Source organism: Rattus norvegicus, chromosome 9, assembly GCF_021556685.1.
Source record: "Rattus norvegicus strain SHRSP/BbbUtx chromosome 9, alternate assembly SHRSP_T2T, whole genome shotgun sequence".
Classification (NCBI taxonomy): domain Eukaryota; kingdom Metazoa; phylum Chordata; class Mammalia; order Rodentia; family Muridae; genus Rattus; species Rattus norvegicus.
Window position 1 is genome coordinate 71,175,671 of NC_141542.1, and position 14,407 is coordinate 71,190,077.

Here is a 14,407-nt window from a genome sequence, read left to right on the forward strand (position 1 = left end):
ATTTTACTTTCAAGCCTAGAAATTGCACACTTGTATATAAACCAATCGAAGATGAGGATTGAGAGTTCATCTTGGTGGATTTTTCCTTTGATGAATATGAAGTGTCCTTCCTTATCTTTTTTGATGACTTTTAATTGAAAATTGATTTTATTTGATATTAGAATGGCTACTCCAGCTTGCTTCTTCTGACCATTTGCTTGGAAAGTTGTTTTCCAGCCTTTCACTCTGAGGTAGTGTCTGTCTTTGTCTCTGAGGTGTGTTTCCTGTAGGCAGCAGAATGCAGGGTCCTCATTGCGTATCCAGTTTGTTAATCTATGTCTTTTTATTGGGGAGTTGAGGCCATTGATGTTGAGAGATATTAAGGAATAGTGATTATTGCTTCCTGTTATATTCATATTTGGATGTGAGGTTATGTTTGTGTGCTTTCATTCTCTTTGTTTTGTTGCCAAGACGATTAGTTTCTTGCTTCTTCTAGGGTATAGCTTGCCTCCTTATGTTGGGCTTTACCCTTTATTATCCTTTGTAGTGCTGGATTTGTAGAAAGATATTGTATAAATTTGGTTTTGTCATGGAATATCTTGGTTTCTCCATCTATGTTAATTGAGAGTTTTGCAGGATACAGTAACCTGGGCTGGCATTTGTGTTCTCTTAGGGTCTGTATGACATCTGTCCAGGATCTTCTGGCCTTCATAGTTTCTGGCGAAAAGTCTGGTGTGATTCTGATAGGTCTGCCTTTATATGTTACTTGACCTTTTTCCCTTACTGCTTTTAATATTCTTTCTTTATTTTGTGCGTTTGGTGTTTTGACAATTATGTGACGGGAGGTGTTTCTTTTCTGGTCCAATCTATTTGGAGTTCTGTAGGCTTCTTGTATGCCTATGGGTATCTCTTTTTTTAGGTTAGGGAAGTTTTCTTCTATGATTTTGTTGAAGATATTTACTGGTCCTTTGAGCTGGGAGTCTTCACTCTCTTCTATACCTATTATCCTTAGGTTTGATCTTCTCATTGAGTCCTGGATTTCCTGTATGTTTTGGACCAGTAGCTTTTTCCGCTTTACATTATCTTTGACAGTTGAGTCAATGATTTCTATGGAATCTTCTGCTCCTGAGATTCTCTCTTCCATCTCTTGTATTCTGTTGGTGAAGCTTGTATCTACAGCTCCTTGTCTTTTCTTTTGATTTTCTATGTCCAGGGTTGTTTCCATGTGTTCTTTCTTGATTGCTTCTATTTCCATTTTTAATTCCTTCAACTGTTTGATTGTGTTTTCCTGGAATTCTTTCAGGGATTTTTGCGATTCCTCTCTGTAGGCTTCTACTTGTTCTCTAAGGGAGTTCTTTATGTCTTTCTTGAAGTCCTCCAGCATCATGATCAAATATGATTTTGAAACTAGATCTTGCTTTTCTGGTGTGTTTGGATATTCCGTGTTTGCTTTGGTGGGAGAATTGGGCTCTGATGATGCCATGTAGTCTTGGTTTCTGTTGCTTGGGTTCCTGCGCTTGCCTCTCGCCATCAGATTATCTCTAGTGTTACTTTGTTCTGCTATTTCTGACCGTGGCTAGACTGTCCTATAAGCCTGTGTGTCAGGAGTGCTGTAGACCTGTTTTCCTGTTTTCTTTCAGCCAGTTATGGGGACAGAGTGTTCTGCTTTCGGGCGTGTAGTTTTTCCTCTCTACAGGTCTTCAGCTGTTCCTGTGGGCCTGTGTCTTGAGTTCACCAGGCAGGTTTCTTGCAGGGGAAAAGTTGGTCCTACCTGTGGTTCCAAGGCTCAAGTTTGCTCGTGGGGTACTGCCTAAGTCCTCTCCGCGGCGGCAGCGACTGGGAAGATCTGGGCCGCTCTTTCCGGGAGCCTCCGTGCACCAGGGTTCCAGATGGCGTTTGGTGTTTTCCTCTGGCGTCTGGATGTGCACAGAGTGCAGTCTCTTCTGGTTTCCCAGGCGTGTCTGCCTCTCTGAAGGTTTAGCTCTCCCTCCCACGGGATTTGGGTGCAGAGAACTGTTTATCTGGTCTGTTTCCTTCAGGTTCCGGCGGTGTCTCAGGCGCAGGGATCCTGCCGCTCCTGGGCCTTCCCCTACGGGAACCCAGAGGCCTTATACAGTTGCCTCTTGGGCCAGGGATGTGGGCAGGGGTGGGCAGTGTTGGTGGTCTCCTCCGCTCTGCAGCCTCAGGAGTGCCCACCTGATCAGGCGGTGAGGTCTCTCTCCCACGGGGTTTGGGAGCAGAGAGCTGCTGCGGGCCGGGATCCGCGGGTCGAAGTGTCTCCTTTCAAAGTGGAACAAACATACTAAAGCCTGGTTGATGTCATATTGCCAGAAGAGCCCCACAATGAAGGCTAGGTTTGAAACTCAGAAGAAAACGCTTCCATGTTCTCTCCATATGCTGAACTTAGTTTGCAGTGCGTATATGTATGCATGTAAGTGGGTGCAGACCAGAGTCCGTTCTAATAGAAAGGCGATGAAGAAAGAGTGAAAGGTGCTGAGGAGAGACAGAGGAGACTACACAGGGACACAGGACACAATCGGGAGAGCACAAAGGGTGGAAGGGGAGCTTAGTGGGGAAGACTAATTATAACACACTGTATTTGAAAAAGCTACCATGGCAATTAACAGATTAAACATTAACAGTAAATACAGGAAAAGCCATTAAAGGGCACTGAAGTTTTATGAAGGTCATTTAAAAGACTGAGTAGTTAGAAAACGATTTGGTCCATAGAAACGGTGAGGATTCCTGAGGTTGGCCTCACTCTTTCCCCCTCTCCTACTCCTCTGACTACTCTCCAAGCTGAGCCGAAGCCTGGCCGACTGGAAAACCATATTCTGTATCTGCTCTTCACTCTGCTGACTCGGGGAAGCTGGCTTCTGTGGACTCTTCTGTCTTTAGTCACATTAAGATTTTTAAGAAGAAGTAATGAAGCAGTGGCTCAAAAATTAGGAGGAAAAGGAAGGCTGGGGAACGGGAGAGGAGAAAGACAGGCGAGATGAGGGAGAAAAGGGATGGAAGGAAGAGGATAGATGAAAGAGAGGACGAGGAGGAAGGAACGGAATAAACTAGGAAGGCAAGTGGATTAGCAAGTGCATGCACACTGCAAATTTATCAACACAAACATCTCGGCTGCTGCGATAGCAACAAGAGGGAAGGGTGTGGACGGGAAGAGACTCTCAGTCCACAGCTCGAATCACCAACACGTGTTAGAAAACAGAAAACAGGAGAACATGTCTATCATGGTGACATGATCAACAAAATCTAAGCTCTGAGGAACACATAAGAATACAGTGTTTCCACTAAATTACAAGGGGGAGTGGTGGGACGGTGGGAAACGGTAGCTACAGAACTTAACGATGAAACCTGAGGACAGGCTGCAGTGTGTGGACTTTACCTGAAAAGCACAAAACCCGAGATCCCGTGATACTGGCAGGCTACTACTCAGCCTCTCTTCTGTCCTGTGGCTCCATTCCTCCTGGTTCTGTCCTTCCTACCTCCCTTGCTTTCTCCTCTTCCTCATTTTTTATGGGTCATTTTTAATGTATATGGTAACCTTTGCTCCTTTTATAAGACAAAAGTACTGAAAAATTAAAAAAGTACTAAAAAACATGAAGAAGACTGGCCTCAAAATCACATCCTTTTCTGGCGTTTCCAAGGTGGTAGTTAATTCTGAGAGCTTCCTTATTATGCCTTCTAATTTATCAAACCCTAAGTAAACATGGCCACACAGGGCACAAGCTTTCCCCTCTAGAACTGACCAAACAAAAATGCAATCAGCAGGGGAAAGCAACATGAAAGTAACGGGCTCTACTTAAATATTTAAAACAGCGCTAACTTCTAAGGCGTGAGCGCTTTTACCTGTTGAGAGGAGAGAGTATAACTGTCCTCCGTAGGCCAGAAGGATGCTAGAGACGACGTAGGCAGGAAGAGCTCCACCATGAAATCGAACTACCTAGAAGACAGGCAAGTCAGACGTCAGTACATATGGGAGTAAACCGAAAAAACTACAAAGGAAACCAAAGATGGGCCACAAACAGCTGCGAGGAGCAGGGAGGGGACAAGAGAGGGAACGTGGGACATGAAACCATGTAGGAGACACAAGGTCCCTGTGCTCACCGGTGAGCACATGGGAACCAGGAATGTTCAACACTCAGGGCTGCCTCTTCGAGGGGAGAGACATACGGCCTGCTTCTGCCCAGAAGGCAGGAACAATGTGAGTCATAGCTGGTGGTGTCCACTCTATCTGTATGGCCAGGCCATGCCGCCTCCCTCAGACTCATGTTTATCTCTGTCAGTCGGCAGTCTGTCCTCCCTGCCACCGTCATGGGGACCACTTTTACCCTGAGCCTGCTTCCTCAGTTAATCCAGGGAACCTGTCTGTGGGGAAGATGTTGCTTGTACTCTACGAGAGTCTCCATATGGCCATCTCTTAGGCTTTGTACACACAGGACTGATTAATCACCACCAGAAACTATTCTGACATTGTGCTGTGCTTAAGTATGCCTAAAATAAACCACCCAGTGTCAAACTCCAGAAGTTTGAACAAAAACTGTCCACTGAGTCTTGCTGAGTCAGACTTCCTTTCGCCTCACTCCACTGGTCAGGGTGTTTGCAGAGACAGCTCACACAACAATAGAGAGTAGAGCGGAGGAGAGCTAAGAAAGGAGGGCAAGGGAATCTAGTGGGGAGGGAGATCTACTAAAACACAAAATGACAGCAAATAATGCTCTGTGTGCTAATTTAAAGAGTCTAAAATATACATATATCAATTGAGTTATATATGTTATAAACCTGAGTTCATTCTCCAAGGATCTACAAGGAGTTAGACACTTTATACGCTTGAGTTTATTCCCTTAGGACCTACAATGAGGTAGACATGCTGTTGTTATACACTTGATTTCATTTGCCCAGGCTCTACAATGACTTAGACAGGTTAGATGTGTGAGTCCATCCCGCTAGGATCCACAATGACTTAAGTACATTATACACCTGAGTCCATCCCGCTAGGATCTACAAGCTAAGTAAAGGTGGAGAAAATATGCTTTTTCATTTTTTGTAATTTTAGACTAATTAATCCAAGTTCTTCGACATCTTAAAAGGTACAGACCTTTGATCCAGTGGCACTAATAAAATCTTACTTTTCAGAAGACTTCTATATCCGAAGATACATATTACCTTTTTCTATAATTGTCTTTGATCAGTGGTAGCTTGAACTGTCTCATCACTGATCTGAAATCTGGACCATGGGGATATGGATCAGAGGTGTGCACCTTCACTCTAAGGTATGCAAGTGATGAGACCTTTGCTTATTTTAAAAGCCCAAGAGCAGGAATTGTTTTGTATTACAAAAATCAGTATTTAATTGGTTCCTTAACTCTATAAATTTTTAAGTATTTATGATGCTATTTTATAACTCAAACTAAAACTTGTTTCTTCATGATTTGTACAAAACACACATTAACTGAATTTTATTATGTTCACAAATTTTACAATAATTAAATCTAATTCTCTGCCAGACATGGTAGTGCACACCTCTAATCCCAGCACTTGGGAGGGTAGAGGCAGGAGGATCTCTGTAAGTTCGAGCCCAGCCTCATCTAAAAGTGAGTCTAGACAGCCAGGGTTACACTGAGGAACCCTGTTTCGAAAAACAAGACAAAACAAAACAAAATAAACTCTAGATATCTAGTTCTCACAGGCTGTTCCAAAGATCAAATGAGACAATGCATACAAAACGTTTCATTGTAACAGATGAATTACAATCACGGCCAAATACAAAATTGTCAGTATTAATTTACCATATCATGATTCAAGAGAGTAGTATGTCTGAGTCATAAAATATAAAGATCAAAAACTCAAAGCAGCAATAAAAATTTCTGTTGTATTAATTCCTGTCTTAACATGACACAATTCTACAGATTCTAATAATGATGACTAATTCTGTAGTTCTACTTAAGAAACTGCTAATTTACTGAAAAAGACTGCAATCCCTTCCAAGTCACAAAGCAGTAAATAATCAACCAACCTTCACTGAGTCTATCTTACCTGTCCCAGTATTTGTGGAAAGGAAGTCTTGATCGTCACCTAGTATAAAATAATAGTTAAAAAGAGAGGTTATTTTTCTTAGTCTCGTTTTATATCTTATTAAGTTGAGTGCTTCTGTATACTTTTTAACAATTAAACGAGATCTTCAAGAATGTGTTCACCCATCATCTCCATTGTCTAAAGTCCCGTTTGCCATTCTACATATTCTCCAGTACACTCCTTCCTCCTCAACAACTGGATGGATGCTATGTATGTTTACCACTCACTACCCACACCATGTCATGAAGAGATCGTGTTGGTTAAAATAATGCGAATCATAGTACTATTTATAAAGCTCATCTTTAATATATATTAGATATTAAGAAAGCTGGAAAAAGAACTTTCTTAAGAAAGTTGTAACAATTATATACAGCATGGCTTTGTCTTGATAAAATACAGACTTCTTGAAAATATGTGATATTGACTTTCAAAAAACATGGACATTTGGTGAGCATGTAGTATTTAAAGGCAAACAGAAAAAAAAATTTTTAAGATAGGCTCTCACGGTATAGCTCTGGTTGGTCTAGAACTCTAAACAGACCTGGGTGGCCTCAAATACACAGAAATCCTCTGCCTCCCAAGACAATACAATTCTTATCATTTTAAAATTGGAAATACAAACTTTCAAACTGAAAAACACAGTAGGCCTGCAATACCCATCCCTGTTAGAAACAGACTGCACACTACCATCCATGAATTCCATGACACACAAACTAATTCATTATACAGGCACACCTGAGACCAGGTCACGGGAACAGACTCCATTAATCTGGTATCTCCTAGTCCTATTACAGAATCCAAATACTTAGGGCTGCTAACCAGGAATAAGATATTCCACTATACCAGAGTATAATTATGTCACCACTAAAAAGCACACAAATCTTTAAAAAGCAATAAGGTGAGATCCTTAAACTAACCCAGTACTGGTACAAACTAGTAAACTAACCCAGTACTGGTACAAACTAGTAAACTAACCCAGTACTGGTACAAACTAGTAAACTAACCCAGTACTGGTACAAACTAGTAAACTAACCCAGTACTGGTATAAACTAGTAAACTAACCCAGTACTGGTACAAACTAGTAAACTAACCAAGTACTGGTACAAACTAGTAAACTAACCAAGTACTGGTACAAACTAGTAAACTAACCCAGTACTGGTACAAACTAGTAAACTAACCCAGTACTGGTACAAACTAATAAGCACTGTGTCAACTGCTGTAGTAGAGCCTTGGCAGCTAATTAAATGAAGCTCTTCAATTTATGAAAGATTCTTGATTCTGGGCTTTAAAATTTAGACTAAGTTGTGGGACCAACTTATTTTATAAGATGCTCACATGCTCGGTCTATCTACAGAAACATTGAATGGTCAAGACGGGAAGTGGGAAATATTTAACATTTTAATTTCTCATACTTATGGGCTTCCACGTCATGATCTGTCTTCAGCTAATAAAGAAGAGCTCTACTTGACTATAATTAAATCACACGATTATGCAAACATGTCTTACCTCATACTGACAGTCTGAGGATGTGTACATCTTTAACAGTGCCACATGGCTGTCATTTTCTGGCTGAGCAACATGAAGCTTCAGAGAAATGTCTACGGAAGATGGAACCCTGAAGAGATTATTAAAATGTCAGTCCTCAGATATAAAGTGCCAGCCAGCCAGCAGCCATGGCTAAGGCGATTCGTAACACAATAGAATACGACAATGTAGAGGAAGGTGAGTGACAGATGCATTGCCCCAAGTGGACCCTTGTAAGCACACGGGGAGTGGTGGAGGTAAAGGGAGGACGGTCAGTTTTCAAAGAGGATTTACGTGTTATATTATTTAAATAGAATGCTATACATCTTAAATAATGGGCATGATACTAAAGGGTGCACACATTTTACTAACGGGAACTTTAATAATGCATACGACTTAAATAAATGTAAGTACAGACTATTTTAGAGCACCAATTTTTAAAGCAAATTCCTTTATATGCTTACTGTGCAATGGTTAGAGAATCTTCATAAGACCAGGGAATATGAAGTTTATAGATACTAGTTATTTCTTCTGTTAAGACACAAAGAAGAGAAGCATTATTCTGCATGTTATCTTAACTCACACACAAGCTATACGACTACTACACGCAAACTACCCAGTGTACTGATCAGTGTGGGTCACAGCACATTGATAAAAGATTACTGAATGTTACGCTCCCAAAAGACATTAAGGTATTTGAGTAGTACTAAGAAGCTAAGACAAAATTAAACAGCTAAACGTGAATTGATACTGTAACATAAAGATCTACAGTTTAATGTTATTATTTATGATTAATATTACGTTTCTGCAGGATGACTGTATCTGAGTACATGTGGTCGGGTGAAGGTCAGAGATACTTTATGGAGCCGTTTACTTCCTCCACCTTTATGTGGGTTCTGGGGACTGAAATCAGGCCTTTATCTCCTGAGCCAGCTCACCCACCTCAAAATATATAGTGCTTTAAACATTTAAATATGGTTTACTATTAAGAAAGAGTCTATGCTAAATCTCCTGAAAATAGAAATATTCCCCATAATTAAATATTTAGTTGTACTCCATATAAAGTGTATGAAGGAAAAGACACAAAACGAGCCTTGCGGAAACCGCGGAGCAAAGGTCCTGCTCTTCAGGGGGTGGCACCGTGCCCTTACCTTTGCCTCCAGTGCACTTGCTGACCACGTTGACTTTAAAAGCTTGGTATATCTGATAAAGGTTGACAAATACAAAACAAAAATAACAAAAACAAAACCAAAGTTTCTTTGTTTAGTGAAATAGCGAATGCAGAGGAAGTTTTCCTGTCCTGCCCATGAGGATTACCTGTCCCAAGTTCAGCAGCTCTATGTTGTAGTACCGGCCGCTCGTGTTTATTATGGCCTTCCTGGAAGACAATCCTGTGAATTAAAAGCACTGTTATTTATAATACCAGAGAATTTCCAAAAAATGTGCTGGCTGCTTAAACAACATTTGAAAATACCAGCAGAATTGTCAAATTAAGGTAAAAACGTTTTAAAACTTTGATGTGGCAGTGTATGTGCAGGGGTGAAAAGCTTAAGGCACGCGCAGGCTGAGTTTAGAGCCATCGGAGCTCCAAGGGAGACAGATGGTCTAAAACACAAGCTGACATGCTTTTACTGCTGGCCTCTAGGCAGTAACTGCTAAATATGACAGTATTTATAGTGACCTCCAGTTAAACGGAAGGCGATTTTAAAAACTCAAGTACTGATTTCCAATTTTAGGAGGATCTGGCTCCTAAAGCATGTTAGTTTTAGATGATACAGGTGACTCAGAGTTGCTACTTTGCTACTTTCCTGAGCATTTTGTACCCTGAAATATTGACCTGGAGTAGGGTAAGGAGCAAAAACCTTAAAGGAGTTTCCTATTACAAGCAACACTGATGCTTTTGATAAAAAGGATACATGTGTGTGTGTACGCATGCGCGTGTGTGTCAGTGTGTGTATGTGTGTCTGTGTGTGTCTGTGCGTGTGTGTGTCTGTGTGTCTGTGTGTATATGTCAGTGTCTGTGTGTGTCTGTGTGTCTGTGTATGTGTCTGTGCATATATGTGTGTGTATGTGTGTGTGTGTCTGTGCGTGTGTGTGTGTCAGTGTGTGTCTATGTGTGTCTGTGTGTGTCTGTGCGTGTGTGTGTCAGTGTGTGTCTGTGTGTGTCTGTGTATGTGTCTGTGCGTGTGTGTGTATGTGTGTGTGTCTGTGCGTGTGTGTCTGTCTGTCTGTGTGTGTGTCTGTGCATGCGTGTGTGCGTGCATACGCACGTCTGTGTGTCTGTGCATGTGTGTGTCTGTGTGTGTATGTGTATGTGTGTATGTGTGTCTGTGTGTGTGTCTGTACATGTGTGTGTATCAGTGTGTGTCTGTGCGTATGTATGTGTGTATGTGTCTGTGCATGTGTGTGTGTCAGTGTATATGTGTGTGTCTGTGTGTGTCTGTCCGTGTGTGTGTCTGTGTGTGTGTGTGTGTCTGTGTGTGTGTGTGTGTGTACTATACTGAAAGATACTGGGATCAAGCCAAGTGAGTCCCTAAAACCCAAAGTTAAAACTGCTTAAGCAAGAAAGTATGTAACACTTGTATTATAACACCATGAATAAAATATCCATACTAAGCAATCACTCCACTATATATATATATATATATTTTCTCACTTGTCCATATGGCCTTGGAAAATAAATGAATAAATAAGACGGATGAGGCAACTCTACCTCAGACATGATTTCAACAATGGAGACTGCAATAGTAACTACTTGCTAAAGAATAGGTGACCCATTGTATGCTAAAATTAATAAGGTGTACATTTTTTCTAACTATTTCCTACAAGAATGTTAAAAAATAAAGTCTATTTATGAGAATTCATAGGCAAATGGAGGGAACTGGAAAATATCATCCTGAGTGAGGTAACCCAATCACAGAAAAACACACACGGTATGCATTCATTGATAAGTGGCTATTAGCCCAAAGGCTCGAATTGCCCTAGATGCACAGAACACATGAAACTCAAGAGGGATAACCAAAATTCGAATGCTTCACTCCATCTTTAAAAGGGGAACAAGAATACCCTTTGGCAGGGAATAGGGAGGCAAAGTTTAAAACAGAGGCAGAAGGAACACCCATTCAGAGCCTGCCCCACATGTGGCCCATACATATATAGCCACACAATTAGATAAGATGAAGCAAAGAAGTGCAGGCCGACAGGAACCGGATGTAGATCTCTCCTGAGAGACACAGTCAGAATGCAGCAAATACATAGGCAAATGCCAGCAGCAAACCACTGAACTGAGAACGGGACCCCCGTTGAAGGAATCAGAGAAAGGACTGGAAGAGCTTGAAGGGGCTCGAGACCCCATATGAACAACAATGCCAAGCAACCAGAGCTTCCAGGGACTAAGCCACTACCCAAAGACTATACATGGACTGACCCTGGGCTCCAACCTCATAGGTAGCAATGAATAGCCTAGTAAGAGCACTAGTGGAAGGCGAAGCCCTTGGTCCTGCCAAGACTGAACCCCCAGTGAACGTGATTGTTGGGGGGTGGACGGTAATGGGGGGAGGGTGGGGAGGGGAACACCCATGTAGAGGGGGAGGGGGAGGGAGAGGGGGAAGGGGAGGGGTTAGGGTGATGTTGGCCTGGAAACCGGGAAAGGGAATGACAATTGAAATGTAAATAAGAAATTCTCAAGTTAATAAAGATAAAAATAATGAAGTCTAGTAATTACATAGTAGAGAAATCTTCAATGTACCACTCTAATTAACGAAAGATCAAAGTTAACACCATGAGTCATTAGATTTATTAGCATCATACTTCCTGATACATGAGGAAGACACATGATCTCTGGGTCTTCTTGGCAAAAATACATAAGCTCAATATGAAAATGTGACAGCAGTAAACAAATCCAAACTAAGGGATTTTCTGCAAGTAGCTGAGGACCCTTGGGATGTTTCAAACTGATAATGGCCACGGAAACTGATAAAGGAAAACAGCTAAACCCAAGGAGGAGCTGAAGTGAGTCACGGGAGACACGACAGTCAAACCCACTGAGGCACCTGGAGGAGGAGCAGAGGCAAGACTGACAATAAGCAAAGCTTGCTTAGGTTATTAAAAATTTTACCTGTACTAATTCAGATTCAAAACTGCATTACGGAGCTGGAAGGATCGCTCAGTAGTTAAGGACATGCACAGTATTTGCTGAGGACCTGAGGTTAATTCCCAGCACCCATATCATGTGGTTCACAGCTAATTTCACTTCCTGGGGGAATCCAACACCGTTAGCCTCAGCAGGCACTTACATTCATGTACACATGCCCAGACATAGGCACGCATGCATACAGGTAACTGGGTGAGCCAAACACGGCAGAGCAGGCTCTATAACCCCAGCCCTCAGGAGGCAGAAGTAGGAGTCGTAAGGTTTAAGGTCAGCCTTCCTGAGCTACATAGCACATCACTGTTAAAAACAAAGAAAAACAAACAACAACAGAAAACAGAAAATAAAGTGCTAAATTTATGTAAGATGTCAGCATCCAGGAAAGACTGGTAAAAGCTATAAAAGAAGTCTGTATTCTTTTGTAACACTTCTGTAAGTCTAAAGTTCTTTCACATAAAGCTTATAAGAACATTTGATTGGGGGATGGAGAGATGGCTCAGTGGTGAAGAGTACTGACTGCTCTTCCAGAAGACCTGAGCTCAATCAATTCCCAGAAACCCTGGTTCTCACCATCTCTAAGTCCAGTTCCAGGGGGACCTGTTGCCCTCTTCTGGCCTCTGCAGGTACTGCACACACATGGTACACAAAAACACATGTAGGCAAAACTCCCATCCACATAAATAATCTATTAACATAGAGTTGAGAAACCTTCATAAGACAGACAACAATTTAGATATGCTGTGTGTCCACGACAGAAGCAAGTGGGATGCCTTATTGATGAACAGAAAATCACCACGACGGTGTTGAAGGCACGAGCAGAGAATCTGAATGAGAAGTGAGGTTTATTTAAGTAATAAAATTCAAAGTTTGTCCTGTGAAAAAACTATAAAATGGACCAGTATTGCATAAGGAAATACGTATGCAGAAGCACTTGGTTCCTGCATTTGATATAAACATGGGAAAATACTGAGGTGGTTTGTAATGAGAATGGCCCCCATAGGCTCATGTGCTTGAATGATTTGCCCCTAGAAGAAGGAAGAGCTTGGGAAGGACTAGGAGGTGTGGCCTTGCTGTGCTTCCCAGTCCTTCTCTGCCTCCTACTTTGTGATCACATGTGGATCTCAGTTTTCCAGCCTCCATGCCTCTGCGCGGACACTATGTACTCTAGTTAGTCTTTCTTCATAAGTTGTCTTGGTCGCAGTGTCTTATCACAGCAAGAAAGAATGAACTTAGACAAGGACCATCCAACCTTCATCCACAATTAAACCACTGAACCCGACCACGTAACTTCCTAAGCACTCTGCTTGGAACATGCTAATTCTTATTCTATGACTGGGGCACTGCTAAAAGCTGGGCTTAAGCTTAAAAAACCAAAATACTTACCAAAAGAAAATAGGTGGGTTACGGGAAGCTGTATGGATCTTGCTTCTTTCTTAAAGAATTCACAGTCTACAACAAACTGAGACATAAGACGTTGACTTATTAGAAAATGTAGAATTTAATTTAGTGAAAATCCTGAGGTTTGTGTGGAAAATAAACCTCAGCTTTGGCAAGGTTTGTGAAACTGATTATCTGCAACTCTGGCAAGAATTTCTCAAGCAGATGCTATGCCAAGAAGACCTCATAAGAAATTTCTTAATCAAAATATTATCTAAAGGTCATTTTAATAACATATTCATTGCAAAGTTTAATTACAACATCAGGTGTTTTCAGAGGAAGGGTATTAAAGGCCAGATCAAAGCACTGAGATACAAAGACAATTTAAGATTAATTAAGGGTTTAGACTACATGTCTCTGAGTACTTTTCTAGTCAAAAGGGAATTATAACTTTGTTGCTTTCTAAATTAAACCCTGTATCTTTTAAGTATCTGTAGTCCAAGCAGGCTATAAAAGCATTTGTAGCTGCTCCTCCCACTCACGCATAGCTAATGCTACCTGTAGGAGGTTACTGCAAACCAGCCAGTTATTACAGAAAAAAGAAAAATGGAGCTCTTATCCAATAAACAGTGAGGTTTTCCAAAAGGAAACCTGGAACGTAGCATACCATTACCTTCTTTTATTTTGACAACATTTTCCTTCTAATAACATTTCTAGGCATGTGTACGAAACTTGTTTTCGGCTGTTTGCAAAAAGAACAGTTTCTGGAAAGGCAAAAAAAATTTAAATAATCACAACACCACCGAATTATTATGGCCAGTAGGAGGATATGAAAAAAATGAATATAATCCTCACAATAGAGGAAGATTTTGCTCTTCCTGGGGTATCTCAGCTGTGTCATTCCTTTGCCCTCCGATGGACTCTCAGTTGTTTTTTAAACTGAAGTCCAGGTGAATGAGCTGCTGTTAGACTTGTGCTGTGTGGTGCACAGAAAAGAGCATCACCAGGCTGGGTGCTTTGCTCTCAATCCTCCCCTCAAGGCAAAGAAGCACTTCCATTATAGAAAATACTGCTCAGGGACTACTGCGGTGGTATGAGTGTGCTTGGCCCAGGGAGTGGCCCTGTTTGGAGGTGTGGCCCTGTTGGAAGAAGTGTGTCACTGTGGGAGAGAGCTTTAAGAACCCGTCCTAGTTGCCTGCAAGCCAGTCTCCTAGCTGCCTTCAGAACAAGAGGTGGAACTCTCAGCTCCTTCAGCCCCACATCTGCTTGAACACTGCCCTACTCCCACCTTGA

At 41.6% G+C, this 14,407-nt stretch overlaps 1 protein-coding gene across 1 annotated transcript in view; it reads right to left on the reverse strand.

Moving 5' to 3' along the window:
* Pgap1 (post-GPI attachment to proteins inositol deacylase 1) overlaps positions 1–14,407 on the reverse strand; it is a 72,884-nt gene that overhangs the window by 14,772 nt on the left and 43,705 nt on the right. The window contains exons 14-20 of the mRNA NM_201990.1: positions 13,121–13,196; positions 8,905–8,978; positions 8,739–8,790; positions 8,052–8,118; positions 7,570–7,678; positions 6,025–6,063; positions 3,838–3,931 (exon numbers count right to left, since the gene is read on the reverse strand). Coding sequence (NP_973719.1) covers positions 3,838–3,931; positions 6,025–6,063; positions 7,570–7,678; positions 8,052–8,118; positions 8,739–8,790; positions 8,905–8,978; positions 13,121–13,196 — 511 coding nt within the window. The remainder of the gene's footprint in view (positions 1–3,837; positions 3,932–6,024; positions 6,064–7,569; positions 7,679–8,051; positions 8,119–8,738; positions 8,791–8,904; positions 8,979–13,120; positions 13,197–14,407) is intronic.